The sequence below is a fragment of the Sylvia atricapilla genome, chromosome 4, assembly GCF_009819655.1.
Source record: "Sylvia atricapilla isolate bSylAtr1 chromosome 4, bSylAtr1.pri, whole genome shotgun sequence".
NCBI classification, from domain to species: domain Eukaryota; kingdom Metazoa; phylum Chordata; class Aves; order Passeriformes; family Sylviidae; genus Sylvia; species Sylvia atricapilla.
The window spans coordinates 19,529,174-19,545,155 of NC_089143.1; the positions used below are offsets into that span (position 1 = coordinate 19,529,174).

The following is a 15,982-nucleotide window of genomic DNA, read 5'->3' on the forward strand; positions in this document are numbered from 1 at the left end:
CAATCCGCTGGAATGAAGGCCATGCTGGAGCCTTGGTGTGCTCTGGCAAAGTGCCACTGCACCGAGAATGCTCCCACAGGGTTCTCACACAGCAAGCCAAAAATGTCTTCTACACTTTCTTTTTCAGTGTACGGTTTAATTATTCACTTGAATATAAAACCTACTAAATTTGCATTATGGAATTTGCATCTTCATCCTTCAGATTTCATTTGGAGAGTGCACAAACGCATGCAGGGATCAGGCTAACAGCTGGTGTTCGGGGATCTGTGCGTAATCCAGCACTCAACTTCACAGCTGTACAATAACTGCATGACCCTGATTTTTTTTTCCTCCCTCCCCTTTAAAAAGATATTGACAGAGTGACCGACAAACTGTCCGAGTTCAGCTATCCCAGCATCACGGAGCAAGGTTCCTATAGCCTCCGGTTCCACGGGACACTCGCACAAACAGCTTGTGCAAGCAGGTGGCCAAATCTGGAACTAGTGGATTAGCAACATTATCCCATTTACTGAAAGCTCAAGATGTCATTAAATGAAATTATTGTCCAGCAAGAGCATACACAGCAGCTTCAGCGAGCGTGTGTGGACAGAAACCTCTGTGCGGAGGTTTGCAAACTGCTGACTGGTGCTACAAGGTGGAATTGGTAACGGGGTTATTCAGCGCTTAAAATGCGCTAAAATCCTCAAACTTTTCCAGGCGCGGGCAGACCAGGCGAGCGGCACCAAGAGGGAAGCGCGCCGCCCCCGCCCGTCACCGGACAAAATGGCCGCCGGGCACGCGCCCCGCCCGCGGCCCCGCCCGCCGCGCGTCACAGTGGGGCCGGCGCGCGCGCCTCTGGGCGCTCCTTCGCGCCCCGGAATAGCCGCCTCTTCGGCCCGCAGCGGCGCGTCCGCCCTGCTGATTGGCTTCCGGCCGCGTCACTCAGGGCCAGCCTGCTCGCTGATTGGCGGAGCCCGAGGGGCGGGCCGAGGCGGCCGGCGGGCAGGAAAACGCCATGGCGGCTGTGGCCCAGTGCGTGCGGGGTGCGCTGCGCCCGCGCCTCCCGCTACTGAGCGTCGCGCTGAGGTGAGGGGGTCGCGCCGCGCCGCTCGCCCGACACCGGATATTCGGGCCGGGCCGCGCTCACCGCCGGGCTGGGAGGAGAGCGAGGCTGGGGTGCCAAACCCTGGGGAGCCCCGTCCGACAGCCGGGATGGGCCGGGTCCGCCCCCCATCCCCCGCCGCTCTTCGCTGCTCTCCCTTGCCCCTCTCAGGAAAAGAGGGGCCCTGCTTGGCCCGGTACTGCGGGGAGCCTGGAGGACTCCAGGGCCGGAGTGTCCGTGCGGCGGGCGGGGATACGAGCCCTTGTGTGAGCGCGGCGCTGATCCCGCAGCCTCGTCCTTGGGTGCCTCGGCCCGCCGAGCCTCGGGTGCCTCGGCCCGCTCGGCCTCGGGTGCCTCGGCCCGCTCGGCCTCGGGTGCCTCGGCCCGCTCAGCCTTGGGAGCGGCAGGAAGGGGTGAGGAGTCATTATTCATGCGGGCAGGCCGCTGCTTGCCGCGGTGCCCGCGTACAGCGGGGACAGGCCGGCACGGGGCTGCCGCTCCAGCGGCCAAGCCCTGTGTTGCTCGTGTTTTGAGGGAGGCTATTGCGGGCGATTGCATCACGGATTTTGTTTCCTGATGGAGCACAGTGCTGAGAACGCACACCCCACTTAAAAAGTTCTGTGACTGTAAACTGAATGTAATGAGCAGTTACAAGCTGATACCTGGCAGCAGTTGTTTTCTGCTGCAGTTTAAATGGCCGGAGATCTGCTGCTTCTGACGGACGGTTCTCCACGCAGTATTCACATTGTATGACCGTGCTTTGATGCGAGAATTTTGTGGACATTATGTGTTAAAGTGTCTGGTACGTCTAGAAAATACTGATATCTTACAAAATAAGCAACAGAATAATAACTTCCATCTTTTTGCCTTAGAACATCTCCGCGACTGCTTTGTGCAGCAACACAGCAGAAAAATACTGGCCAGAACTTGGAAGAGGACCAGAGTCAGAGCCAAAATGAGCAGAAGGTGGAACCCAGCTCTGCTGAGAAACTACTAGCTGAAGAGAAGGCCAAACTGGAAGAGCAACTAAAAGAAGTTACTGTAAGTGCCTCTGGGTTATTAGGATGCACACATTACAAGTTGTGTGCCCAAGAGCCTGCAGTGTGGGTTCTCAGTGCACAGTCTGGATACAGTTATGTGACTCCTTTTTAGTTGTATAAAATCCACAATTTGATAATTTCTTTAAACCTAAGAGTACGTGTACTACAAGATCTGGGATGCATCCACGGTCCAAAGTTAAGATCTTGGATAATTTCTTTCCAATTTCTGGATGAAATATGACCTCTTCCAGCCTGAAAATTTGTTGGATTTTCATGTGGGTTTTGCTCAGTGAACAAGTAATTTCTGGGAGCCATGAAAGAATGTGGATGTGTCTCTGGTGTGTGCATTTGTGTGTGTTAGGAGTAGACTTCATGGAAACAGCTGCTGACTTTCCAAAGGTCAGAGTTAATGATGCTTAGCTTTTATACAGTAGTGTACTTAGGCCATAGTTAGGAAGTTTTAAACCTTGTCTGTTGGAGAGCTCTTCAGACTCGAGGCTAAAGCATCACATCTCTTCTGTGTGGCCTCGTGTATCTTGCATTCTCTCCTGTGCACACCTGCAGCAGCTGAAGGGTGTCCTGGGAGGTGGGCATTAAGCAAAGACATTAATGAATACTTTATATAAAATGTCTTTCTGGAGCATTTGAGATTTCAAGAGGTAGCCCAGAACCTGCTATAGAACAGCACCTGTGGATCATACATGGATTGAGTTGCTTTCTGTTGCTCTTCCCAAAGCTCTACAGGAAGAATTTAAGATGCCATTTAATGCATTTGTTTTGCTGTTGGTTGCCTAATGCAGCTCTTCAGGGAGCTTGTTGACTGCTTTTATTCTGTTTTGAGATTCTTCACTGGCATACAAAGCTCAAGCATATTCAGGGTGGAGCCATTCAGGGTTAGTTGGTGAAGCGCTCAGCATGAATTTTTATTTTATTAATTTTATTGTATTTCACATCTTAGTACATCTGCTGGTAAATGGCCATATTTCTAGGAACAGACCAAAACTTGTTATAAACAACAGAGGAGTTAGGCTTCATAGTTTGTAAAGCTGAGAAAACTGGAAGGCACTCTGGTGTGTATGGAGAGGGAAGAGATGGTTTGAAAATCATGGCTGGGTTAAATCTGATTTGCTGTAGTGTCAGTGTACCTCGTGACTGATGATTTCTGGGAGCACAGCAGAAATACTGGGTTCATAGAACTATTATATATTTGTAGAGTGAATTTTTTTCCAGCTAATCTGTTGACTAAGAGTCTTAGTTTTCTAAAGGTTTGGAAAATTATCTGATTTCCTTTGCTTCATTTGTTAACTGAAGCAAACTTCTGTCTTGGTAGAAGGGATGGTGTGATAATTGGCATGTTGTTTCAGATTACCCTGAATGGTGTAATGAATAATGTTGCTATGAAACTGTTTAAAATGCTGTTTTATGCTGAATATGCTGGTGTGAGTTATTGTCAGCTGCCTGACTAGGAGGAATAACTTCTGTTACTGGTTTTTCTTCAGGAGAAGTACAAGCGTGCCTTGGCAGATGCAGAAAACGTGAGGCAAAGAAGCCAGAAACTGGTAGAAGAGGCAAAGTTATACGGTCAGTGGAGGCTCCTCTGGTGTTTGCTCAGTAAGACCTGGGGAATGCAAAGCCTGGAAATATTAAGCTGACTGGCCTTGCAGTATTAACAATTTGTACTTCCCAGTGATTTTGACTACTTGCTTAAAAAATGCATTTGAAGCAGAGAGGTTTGAACAGTTCCTCGACTTGCATCAGAATTGGGACCATCTCCCCAGCCAAGGGCAAGACTTAAACTGCTGAAGTCAATAGTTCACATTTTCTTAAAATTTGGTATCTGGTTTCCTACAATGTGTACTGCATTAGGTGATTTTTTTAGTAAGTTTTGCAGCCCAAAGTTTGCCTTTTTCACATATTTTGGTCTCAGATCTGACCAAGAGCATGGAATATTGGTTTGCCTTCTGGTTTGTGGTTTTGGTTGAGGGTTTTTTTGGGGGGGTTGGGGGGGTGGTTGATTGGGGCATTCTGTTGGTTGATTGGATTTTGGGAGGTTTTTTTGTTTGTTTTTTTGGTTTGTGGGGTGTTGTTGTTGTAGTTTTGTTGGGGTTTTTTTTCCTTGTTGTTTTTTGTTCTTGGTGTTTATACTGAATTTGGTTCTTTTTTGATTTTGGGATATTTTTGTGGGTTTTTTTTGGGTTTTTAGCCTCTTATACTTGAATAAGAGTTCTGTTGAAGGCAGTAGCTTCCAAATAGAAGTAATACCTCTAAATGAATGGATTCTTTTCAGTGCTAGGAATGCACAGTCACTGGCTGTGAGGAGTGCTAGAAGCACATCTTCCTTCAAGAGCCAGGCTAGCAACATCTGAATTAGCTTTTTGAAATTTCCAATACAAATCTGTAAAACAAAAAAATGTGTGCAAATGCTGCAGCAGCAGAGTGCTGTTCTGTCCTGGTGTTTGACTGCAACTCTGCCTCAAAAGATGAGTTACTCTTTTTTTACCATGCACCATACACAGCTATATAGTTTAATTCTCAGCACTGTAGCTCTAATTTCTGAATACAGGGTCTTCAGTTAATGTGTTCTGTAAGAAAAAGTACATAGTATTCTTGCATTCTTTTTCGTGGATGTTTGAGTGCTTCATCCTGAGGTTGATTTGCAGTAAGCATTGTTTCACTAATGTTCTACTTACTGCAGAGGACTTGGAGTCATATCTGTCAGAGGTGCTACCATAGAAATAAATTTATCTTGACAACTAGATTGCATATAATCTGTAAATTTTATTGCTTGTGCATTATTGTTTGTTCTGTTGAAAAAAGAGAAACTCATTTCCTGCATAAATTCTGAGTTGCAGTCAAAGATATTTGCAAATACAACATACGCAATAAAGAACTGAACCAAACCACCTTCTGAAGAGTTTGGTTATTTGGTTTGATCTATGTAACTAGACAGCTCATTTATCTATATTTGGTACAGTTCAGCCCCAACCATAGCTCTAGTTTCTAGTTCAAAACCATGACAGGTTTTTTTCAGATTTTTGGAACTACTTGGACATTGTTAGTTACTGTTCTGTAAAGAGCTTGAGTCTCTACAGAGTTGTCCAGTTGTTAGAGAGACCCTTTCCTGAGAACCAACTGATCCCCACAGATCTTGTAAGGTGCTTCCCTAACTGTGGGGGCTTTTTGTCTACACCAAAGGCTTGGCCTCTGGTAATGGTCATATCACTTCTTGGTAAAGGAAAAAAGAACATCCATAATGTAAGCTAGAATTAAAAAGGCCGACTCTGGCTTACAAAAAGACAAACCAAAAGCTAAACCAAAACCCGGTGCTGTTTGTCCTTTGCTTACCTCTATGTAGAAATGTGTTATTTTATTGAACTGTTTTGATTTTTTCTTGATTGCCAATGCCTTAAGTGAGATTAGTCCAGATTCTCTCTAGTGTGAGACAGAGAACAGCTTCAGGACAAGGACTATGATTAACTTGGAAATTGCTCAGTATTTGCAAGGCACAGCTGCTGACTCTGTAAAAAGAGGTTTGTAGTGCAAGGGAGAGGTGCAAGTTCTTTTCATTCAAGGAAGAGTTGAATCATTGTCCATCTCTTGAAATCCTCATCAGTCTGATTGGATCCTGCTTTGTCTTCTGCAAATGTTTTTATGACGCCAGATTCAAGGGTAGGAATAGGGCAACATAGTGCTTTGAAGATTAGGTGATGAGACAGACATGAGGAAATTACATGAAGTTATCTGAAGGTTTTTTTCTTAATTTGGTAAGAATTTTAACTGTTATTGTTAGGTCATAAGCATAATTTAACTCTTTTGAGTTGAAATCACTTTTTTTTTCCCACAGAAGTAGAGGAGATGGTGTGGGTTTCGAGGTTTCTGTTCTTTATTACCATCCAAAGCTGGAAAGGATATTTTACCCCAAATGATTACAGTATCACATACCTCCTTAAAAGTCATAGAGTGCAGATTACTGCTGTAGCTTTTGGGGTTGTGAGGTTGGGGGTTTTTAACACTTGTTTCCCTCAGTGGACTAATCCCATTTTATCATCCTTTATACATTTTCAGGGATCCAGAGCTTCTGTAAGGACTTACTAGAAGTCGCAGACATTTTGGAGAAAGCAACGGAAAGCGTTCCCAAAGAAGAAATTAAGGATGAAAACCCTCACTTGAAGAGCTTATATGAAGGTCTTGTCATGACAGAAATGCAGATTCAGAAAGTGTTTAAAAAGCACGGCCTGCTGAGACTGAACCCTGTGGGAGCCAAGTTCGATCCCTATGAACACGAGGCGCTGTTCCACACCCCCGTGGAGGGGCAGGAGCCCGGCACCATCGCGCTGGTTTCCAAGATCGGCTATAAGCTGCACGGGCGCACGCTGCGGCCCGCCCTGGTGGGTGTTGTGAAAGACGCTTAGCTGCCCAAGCTGAGAGGTCCAAATGCCATACAACTATTAAACAGCTGGATGGTTTTTCTCTCACGCCATGCTTCCCTCGTTCCTATGCTCCCTGAGAGGTTTAAATGAGTTGGTTGAGGTCTCCCAGTGAAAATGAAGTAACCGATGAAATTCTCCGGCTTAGTGGCCTTCAATGTCACTGTTCCATAAGCTCTTCTTGGGTGTGAACTACAAGAGCCATTAAGCCCTCTAATGCTTTAGATTAGATAATGTTTTTTACAACTATTGCTCCTGAAAAGGTGAATTAAATTGGAAAGAATGAAATGCTCACAGGAATGTTGCAATTTCAAGTTTATCACTGTGTGTAGATTGAAAATGCAGATAGTGGTTCAAGCACTTCCTTTGGTTTTGCAGAATCTCACATTGCAGAAGTGGGTGATGTAGTACAAATAACCTGCTTTCTGCAAGCAGCCATCAGCTTTTACACACTGAGGTGATAAATGCCCTGTTTTGTCTATTCAGAAATAATCTCTCAATAATTGAAACTGAAACCTGTGTGAATTCTGAACTGTAAATAAATGGCAATGGAGATTAGATACATTTTGTAATTGTTCAACCTTTTTGTCCTGTACTAACATTGAATCAAGAAAACCATCTAATATTTGTATGGCATTGAAGAATCAATAGAATTTATCCTATCTCTGGATTTTTAATTTATAATGTTGTATAAATTGGTTTAAACAATTTTTATAGTCTTGTAACTTCCAGCTTTGCACTCAGTTTGTTATGCAAACTGTAGTTACAGTCCTGCTGAGAGCCAGAACACCCAAAGAAGTGAGTTGCTGAGAGTTTGGTATATGATTTCTTTTAGACTTACATAAATAATTGCATGTAAGTGGCTCAAACAAAAGTGTGAACTTAGTTTCATTTTCATTATTTCTTACATTTACTCAGCTTGGATCTTAGGTTGCACCAGAACTTTACCCTGTGCAGCTCTTGCCACATCTACCACCACCTGCTGCTCCCAGTCCTGCAGAATGAGGCTAATATACAACACATGATCACCTGAAGGACATTTGCGTGGTCACTGGGATAGGAGAGGGTGGAACCTGGCAAATTACACAACTGACAAAGGATCCATCCTCTTGTATCCTGAAAGCCCACACTATTAACATACAGAACAGAATCCTCAAACTTAGGGAAGTTATTGGGCCCTGTAAAAAGTAAGTACTAATAAATTTTTTACCATGTTTCTGGTTATTGTGGATTAAGGAGCTTCTTACCTTAAAGTCAGGTATTGATTATATTTTTTGTGGTTCAGATGCGGATTTGCCAAGAGCTTATTGAACACTGAACCTACTCATGGTGAGAAGTGATTACTCTCATTCCTTAAGGCATTTTTCCCTGTGCTGGTTTCCCTCATGGGAATTAAACAGTTAACCAGGAACAGCCTAAGTGCATAAAACTGTTTGGAGGTTAGTCATATTTAAGGAATCATTGTTTCTCAACTCTAAGAAAGAATGCTTCGACTGGGCAGAGGAAGGAGAGCAATTTTTTGATGTGTGAAGACAACTACGATGTTAATTTTTTTAAACTAATCAAGTTCAGGGAGAAAAAGGCAAAGATCAAGTTTAAAAATACAGGGACAAAAAAGGGGATTCCATATACTGAAGTTGTCTTTGGAAGTATCTTTCCTCCATCTGGGTTGAGTGAATTAGGATTGAAGAAATGGTTTTGTTGCACTTTGATTTGGACCTGTTTTTTTTTTTTTTTTACAAGTGATGTCAAAAAGGGACCAGGTTCCATTTTATATAGTTTTTAAGAACTGTTATGCGCTGTTTTGTCCCCTCCCCATCCCTCTGGATCTAAACTAAATGTAGTAATAACATCCCTAGTACAGAAGTTTTTCCAATAGGGAGTTAAAACAAAGGGACACCTTGTTCCCTAGCAGATGAAGATTTCATTATCAAGCTTCCTGGTGCTTCACACAAACTGTCATTTTTGGACATAATTCATTTGGGATGTTCTTAAACACAAAGTCCTATTAAATCTTCAGCACAAGGTTCATCTTTAAAGCTGGTAACTGAGTCTCTCAGTTAAGTGGCTCCCCTTCCCTGGCCTGCCCTCAGAGAGGCTGTGGCATGGAGTGGGTCTGTCTATGAAGAGCTCCAACCACCTGTGCACTCTGCCACACCCCAGGAAGGAGCACTGAAGAAATCAAAGAACAGAGGAAAGGAGTTCTGAAATTTAAGCACCCAACAAATCTACCACCCTTACTAGCTATCTCAAAGACTACATTTCCACCCATCACATTTAGTTTGCAATAACAAGTGGAGATGCATTGTAGCTAAGACTTAAGCTATTTTCCTCATTGCCCAAGCAAAGATATTGTTAAAGCAGTCATGGAAAGAAACTTTAATATAAGTTTATTTACCAATACACAATGCAAAAATCTAGTAGAAAGCTGTGTGCACAACATCAGTTAGGCTTTGTGTGATTTCAGCACCGGCGGTCGTGTCTGGCACAGCTACAAATGTAAACTTCAAATAATGCAACATTCCCTTTAGAAGAAAGAAGCTGATGAGCTGAACGTGCTCATGGGGGTATCTTGCTTCACAGTCTTCATGTGTCATCACTTAGGAGTGACTGGGGCACACACAAAAGCATTTTGAGAGGAGTGAACCAGAAGGCTCATGGAGCCAGTTCCAGCTGCAAAGGAAGCGAATGCAGCGGCTGCACAAGAGAATGATGGCAGAGTGCTCAGCTGGGGTGATCTCCAAGGCCGGTCATGGGCAGGGAACTAGTGCAAACAGACTAGTGCAAACCCACAGGCACCATCCTCCCTGTGTGCTGGGCCTGCCATGAACGGGGCAGGAGGGGCTGTAGCCAGAACACTCAGCAGCATCCGAGCCCAGCGCTGGGCAGTGCACGCCGAGTGAGGTGGAGGCTCCCTCCAACACAGGGGTGGGATGGGACACAGCACAGCCCCCACCCAGAGCACAGGATCAGGATTTGCAAGCTTAGACAGTGTTGCTTTTTGATAGGCTTACATCAATGCTGTTAAGACAGATACTATCATTAGTAATAACTTTAATTTGAAAAGTCAAGAGCATTAAGCATATAAAACACCTTGCATTAGCAACATGAAGGCTGGGTTATTTGTACAGTACAGGAAGAACTTCCAGATCAACACAAAATACTGAAAAGCTGAAAAAGCTCTTTGCCATCTCAGCCCCTTCACCACAGAAGAGCAGCACAGCTGTAGTAAATTGCTGGATTAACATTAACTGCATCTCAACTTATAAGCAATCAAACAGAAAACCAGCAGCTCATAACAAAGGAATGCTTAGACTAAATCAGTTCCATGTGAAATATGGAACAGCAGCATCCTCTAGTGCAAGTCACCTTTAAAATTAAAAGCACAGCTGACAATGAGACATTGCTTCTAGGGAAGCCCTTTCCAAGGGACTAGTATTTGCTAAAGCAAACATTCACCACCTTGAGTTAACTTGCAAGTACAAAATAAATATTGATATCCATATTGCATACATTAAAAATACTTTATTTTACATTCATTTTGATGTTCAATAAGTTACATCTAGCACCAAAGAAACATTTTGGAGGGGTTGAGGAATTAAGAAGCTACAAAGTGTAAATGCAGAATTCACTTCAACATTTAAATGACTCATTGGTGCCTAGATTTGTTCCTGTTATTGTTCAGATGGGCTTTGCGCTATTGCTTCAGTTTAACTTAGATATGCCAAAACAGTGTAGAAATATGAAAATCAGATTTGAGGGGGAAAAAAACCCAGAAGAAACAAAACCAAAACAATTCTCTTAATCTACCAGCTACATGCAGAATTGAGGCTTCATAACAGCATGTTACGGCAGTTAGGTAACAAGTTACAGGAAGAACCAAATTGCAAAATTAGAATGCTGAAAAGAAAGACTGAGCTTCCTTCCCACAGGAATAGGACAGAGAAAATAACCAAGGGTTTATACCTTATGAACTTGTGTGCTGCTTGTACATGCATATAGGGTAGAAGTGGTTATTAAAGCTACTCAGCACATTGCAGTTAGCTCTACTGCTGCCAAGAAGAGACAGTTTTGTCTTGAGTATGCCACAACAAACCACTTACAGATAAGCCAAACAAAGTATTACATCCCAGAGGACATAGCCCTTACCTTTTTGAAAGGACATAACATCATAAGCTCAAAAGAAAAAGGCACTACAGTTTTGGTTTTTTTTCCTTAGAAATGCTGGCTTTGTAATTGTACCCTTTTTATTCTAAACTCACTGGTAACACTAGTTTGGTAATGCTGGATATATTAAAGGAAACCCAGTTCTGATCAAAACACCTCTGCCAAACTGCAGAATTAATACTGTTTTAAGATTTTGCGGTATCCTCACTGACTACAGCCCAAAGCGTCAAAGCAAGGTGACATTTCCAGATCTTGCACTCATAGTGAAGCCAGTCAAGTTCCAAATTTGGTACACTTGCACCCTAGAAGCCCTGCCCAGCCTGCCTCCAGTCACAGCTTCCTGCTCCAGACAAGAACAGCAGAGAGGCTTAGGCACAAGTAACTCTGCCATCTTCCACGTGGCAAGAACCATTTTTCATTCATTTTGTTGAATTCCAGCATGGGAACTGAAGGATGAAATGGGCATAAAAATGTTTTTCTAATCCTCCTTCAACATCTTTCCCTTAATCAATGGATCTTACTAGAATGGTACAGTGGGTCTGGCATTTGTGTTTCCCGCTGTGTTACATCCCAGCTGGTGGCTGGCTCCAGCAGCACTCCAGGCTGCAGCTGTCACAGGTGGAGGAGATCCCTCCCAAGGTGCTCTGTTGTACCTGTCAGTGAATTCAGATTCAGTGTGTCTGGGCCAGTACGATTCAAGGTATGTGCAATTAGAACCCTACAGTGGCTGGATTAAGCACTCCAAATTTAGGAACGCTTCGTGCATTCTGTCCAAATCTGCATCAATTGTTATTTTTGTTTTAAAAGACCAGTCTCAGTGATCATGCCCCATTTGAGAATCGTACTCCCTTTCCCTGACTTCCCAGCAAAATTCAGCTACACCTCCTCAGCCTCTATGAGTTCAGCAGTTAAATCCCAAAGAAAGAGGAGCAGGCTCCCCCTACAAAGAAAAACAGTGATTTTGCTGCCTGAGGCCCTCAACTTCTGCCCAACACCTCACTGCTTCTTCTCCCAATCCCCATTTCTGGCCCAAATCAGGTACCTCACTGAGCTGAGCCCTCCTCTGGAGCAGAGCACCACAGCTGCTGGGGATCCCTGACACTCCAGTACCAAGCAGGAAAAGTCAAAGCTTCAGAGGGGTCTGTTTCAGGAAACTCAGGTCAAAGCAATGCCCGGATCAGCTGGGAGCTCTTCAAGAACCCCCCTCCAACAGCACAAGTCCCTGGAGGCGTCACACCTACCACCTTTCCTTCCTTCCACTCCCTGCCGCTGCTCACTCCTGCTGTGTTCTTGACAGGAACTCTCATCCCAGTGTCCCATGCCTTGGCTGTAGTTACTAAGGACAATGTTCCGAAAGCTTAGCAAAGGTCACAGAAGTCCCTGTTCACCTGCCCCTGAGCACAGGACTTTTGTAAGCTTCACTTTGCTGCCAGCATTATGCCAAAAAAAAAACAAAACAAAGGGTGAAGAAAGTTTCCAGCAAATGAAACTATCTCCTACCTTCAAAGAAAAGCAAGGATTACACTGATATTAATTTATCCAATAGTACGGACTAAAGCAACTACTCTGGGACTACCGGACTTGAGAAAGTTCACATGAAAAAATCTGTTCTAGTAAGGTACCAAAAGCAGTGAAATCCAATGTAGAAGTTTCACAAGTAAGTATTTTCCATGATCCAAAACAAAAGTCTATTTGAACCACCATGGATCATGATTACAGTGGGGGTTTATGTATTTGCTCTTTTGTGTTTTTAAGCAACATGGTTTCTGTATCTTTGGGGAGGGAAGGAAAAAACAACGGAGTCCTTGAGGCTGCAATGGGCCTCGGCTGTGTTTTTTCAGATCAGCTGAATTTCATGAAGCATCCCTGGATATCCAACCACTTTCTGTCAGAAAGTTTAAAATCCTTTTCTTCAGTACCTTATCTAAGTAACTGGGAAGGCGACTCTTTGAAGGAATTCCTTGTCTTTTTTGGAGATGGTCTTTAATGATGATAGTTTTTACAGTCACGTAACGTGCAGGACTCAAGTTCAGAGAGCTGCAGAGCACCTTTTCCCTGTCCGATAAGAGTTCAAAGCCAGGCAGGTTTTCAATGGCAGCAAATTCACCTTCTTTACCCTCTTCCTTCCCTCTCTTGGAACTAGCTATGTTCTTGTTCTCCTTCCTCTTTTCCCGTTTGTGCCTGGCCGCCTCGTACTCTGCCGACTCCTCCATTTTGGTGATCCCGTTTCGCCGATACCGCTGCAGCTCCCGGATCTTCGCTCGAAGTATCCTCTCCTTGTGCATGTTCTCAAAGAAGTCTTCAAACTCCTTACAAGACATGAATTGGTACAAAGGCCTCAGTTTCAGCCTCAGCTCCTTCTCTTCTTTTGTGATCTTTCGTTTGGGAGCTTTCTCCTTGTCTTTTTTATCCTTCCCCAGGAAGGCCGGTACCAAATTATAATCTCGTGCAATGTTCTTGCGCCGCTGCCTCTCCTTGAGTTTCCTGACGTACATGTCCACGTGAGCTCTCTTCAACTCGATCTCCACGTCGTCGTCGTCGTAGTTCACCGAGAGGCCGCTGATGAGCGTCTCGGCGTCCTGGTCGTACTCGATCTCGTAGTCGTCGCGCAGCGGCATGTAGCCCAGCTGCTGCTGCTCCGCCACCGAGATGTCCAGCGGCGGCAGCGGCGTCGTCAGGCTGGGGGACAGCGGGCCGCCGCTGGGACACGTGTGGTCCGTCACCCTGTTGGGAATAGTGTCAGGGATGCAGGCTTTGCCCAGGTTGCCGTGGATGTACATGCTCACGTAGTGCTCCATCACCTCCTGAGGTGTTCGGGATGCTCCCACGTGAGCAGCCATGTCCTCCTAAACAGAAAAAACAGGAGTGATGAAATGATTCCCGTTACATCTCGAGCATAATGAGAATTCAGGAAAGAGCACAGCTTTTTCCTCGCTCCTCAAAAGCCAACTCCCAGTACCTAAACTTCTCTAGCAGTACTGGCCACGTTTCTGTCAGATCTGTGATTTCAGCTCTGCGTGGCTATGGAGCATGGAAGCAGGTAAGCCACGAAAATAGCACCACATGGTGATTCCTGAGCACCCACGGCACTCCCACAGCCAGCTCACCATGACCAGGAAGCTTTCCAAGTCCCACGCCAACACCAGCAGCACAGGACAGCTTGGCTTTTGCTTGTTTATATCATATTAACTAAGGAGCAACATGGAAATAAACAAGCAGTATTTACTGTATTTATTCTTTTCTAGCTATTTAAGAACTAAGCAAGCTGCAATGATTGTACACTTTAAGATTTTGAAAAAGCCTTTATACTTAATGAAGCAAACATAAGTAACAGGAAATCAAATCAATCAAAAATCAATCGAATGGTCCAGTGGATGGCAATGAGAATGACTGGGGGACTGAACCATCTCTCTTACAAGGACAGGCTGAGGGAATTTGTCTTGTTCAGGCTCAAGAAGGGACAGCTGAGAGGGGACATCACCAATGTCCATCAGTATCTGAAGAGGATGGAGCCAGGCTCAGCTCTGTGGTGCCAAGCAATAGGACAAGAGGCAACAGGCAGAAAATGGTGCACAGAAATCCCACATGTACAAGAGGAAGAACTTCACTGTGCAGGCGACTGAGCACTGGGACAGACTGCCCATGGAGGCTGTGGAGTCTCCCTCACTGGGAACAGTCAGGAACCGTCTGGATGCAGTCCTGTGCAGTGTGCTCTGGGATGAGCCACTGTGGTCCTTTCCAACCTGACCCATTCTGTAACTGTGAAATGACGCTTTCTTACTGCTGCTTTTTCAAACCAAGTGTGGCTGTGCAGTGACACTAAAGGGAGCAGCCAGCCCGCAGCCGGGACATACTGAAGGAAGGCAAAGGCCGAGCACGGGTAAGAGGCAGCGGTAAGATCTGTGACACGGACGGGCTGCCGGGAGGCAGCGCAGCACTTCAAGCAGCGACAGGTCCGAGCTGCCGGGTGCACTCCTCGGACCGGCGGGGAGCCCGCCCGGAGAGACGGGGGCCAGCCCGGGGTCCGCGGCGCAGGACGCGCCCCCGGGGCTGCTGTCAGGGCCGCCGGTCCGCGGAGGAGGATCGCCCCCGCCCCTCGCCCCTCGCCCCTTACCCAGTTGCCGAAGCCGAACTGCTCGATGGCGTCCAGCAGCAGCTGCTCCTCGCGGCTGCTCCAGCCGCCCTCGGCCTCGGCGCCCCAGAGGGTGAAGCGGCCGCCGTCCACCAGCTGGTAGCCGTGCCATCGGCGGTGCGGGCCGATCTCGGCGCCCGCCGAGAAGCACTCGGGGCAGAGCTCGATGTCGGCGCACTCGGTGCAGCGGAAGCGCAGCGGGCTCACCTCGGCCAGGCAGTACACGCAGTACTTCTTCCCCAGTTCCGCCATCTTACCCCGCCCGCGCGCGCGCGCGGCCGCGCCCCCGGCGCCCGCGCCGCCAATGGCAGCGCCCTCGGGGGGCGGGGCCGCGGCGAGCACCGACCAATGGGAGCGGGGCTGGCGGGCGCGGGGGGTGTCAGCGCGAGGGGACGGCTCCGATTGGCCGAGCCGGACCCAGCTGCCCTTCCCGCGGCCAATGGGAGGGGCCGCTCCGAGCGGAGCCGCCGCGCAGGGGCCGCCCTCAGGGGGCGGGGCCCCACACGGGCAGGGGCGGGGCCGAGCGGGTGCCTGGCAACGGGGGAAGCGGGGCGGGGCCGCTGCCGGGGCCGCGGGAGGAGCGGCCTTGTCACCGCCCTGACACCCCAAACGGAAGCGCCTCTGCCGGGGCAGGTGCGGCTTAAAGAAACAGACATTCCACTGTTAGCTGTGCTCCTCCCGGCCCACGCAGAAAACAGCAGGCTGAGGCGTAAAGTTCAAACGCTTGCAATCACCTTGACTGCTCGGAGAGAGCTGGTCAACGCTCTATGGACTGTGGGCAGGTGAAGAAAGAGCTCGACCCTCTGTGATGAGATCCTGAAGCTCAAAAAGAAGGTATCGAACGCAGTCCATATTCTCAGCCACTTCATGGAAAAACTGAAAGCCAAGGCTGAGCTGATGGGCGCCGAAACGTGCCAGAGGAGAGCGATTCCCTGTCCGAAACAAAGCCGGCCGGAGGCGGCCTGTGGAGAAACAACCCGAGAGTGCCGCAGGACCGCGGGGTGCTGGGAGCTGAGATACCCCCTGAGGACGGGGAGGAAAGGCGGACACCGCAGCGCTGCTGAGCCAGCAGCTGGAAACGCAGAGACGGCACTATGCTGAGCCCTGCTTGTAGGGGGATTCAGAGAATAAAAAG

The 15,982-nt window shown here is 46.8% G+C and overlaps 2 protein-coding genes across 2 annotated transcripts; one reads left to right on the forward strand and one right to left on the reverse strand.

The window, feature by feature from the left end:
• Nucleotides 1-930: 930 nt before the first annotated feature.
• GRPEL1 (GrpE like 1, mitochondrial) lies at nt 931-7,108 on the forward strand. Its single transcript, XM_066317235.1, has 4 exons — nt 931-1,065; nt 1,954-2,122; nt 3,621-3,702; nt 6,187-7,108. Exons 1-4 carry the CDS (start codon nt 995-997, stop codon nt 6,531-6,533), a joined length of 669 nt encoding a protein of 222 aa, XP_066173332.1. The 5' UTR covers nt 931-994; the 3' UTR covers nt 6,534-7,108.
• Nucleotides 7,109-10,053: 2,945 nt separating this feature from the next.
• TADA2B (transcriptional adaptor 2B) lies at nt 10,054-15,104 on the reverse strand. The gene is made up of 2 exons (XM_066317234.1): nt 14,830-15,104; nt 10,054-13,561 (listed from the first exon to the last, which is right to left on the reverse strand). Exons 1-2 carry the CDS (start codon nt 15,097-15,099, stop codon nt 12,569-12,571), a joined length of 1,263 nt encoding a protein of 420 aa, XP_066173331.1. The 5' UTR covers nt 15,100-15,104; the 3' UTR covers nt 10,054-12,568.
• Nucleotides 15,105-15,982: the final 878 nt, after the last annotated feature.

Bases quoted from the DNA above. Each gene is read 5' to 3' on its own strand.
- GRPEL1 (XM_066317235.1), top strand. From the start codon at position 995: ATGGCGGCTGTGGCCCAGTGCGTGCGGGGTGCGCTGCGCCCGCGCCTC. The intron at 2,123-3,620 runs GTAAGTGCCTCT...GTTTTTCTTCAG, and splicing joins AGCAACTAAAAGAAGTTACT to GAGAAGTACAAGCGTGCCTT. The intron at 3,703-6,186 runs GTCAGTGGAGGC...ATACATTTTCAG, and splicing joins AGAAGAGGCAAAGTTATACG to GGATCCAGAGCTTCTGTAAG.
- TADA2B (XM_066317234.1), bottom strand. From the start codon at position 15,099: ATGGCGGAACTGGGGAAGAAGTACTGCGTGTACTGCCTGGCCGAGGTG. The intron at 13,562-14,829 runs GTAAGGGGCGAG...TTTTCTGTTTAG, and splicing joins AGTTCGGCTTCGGCAACTGG to GAGGACATGGCTGCTCACGT.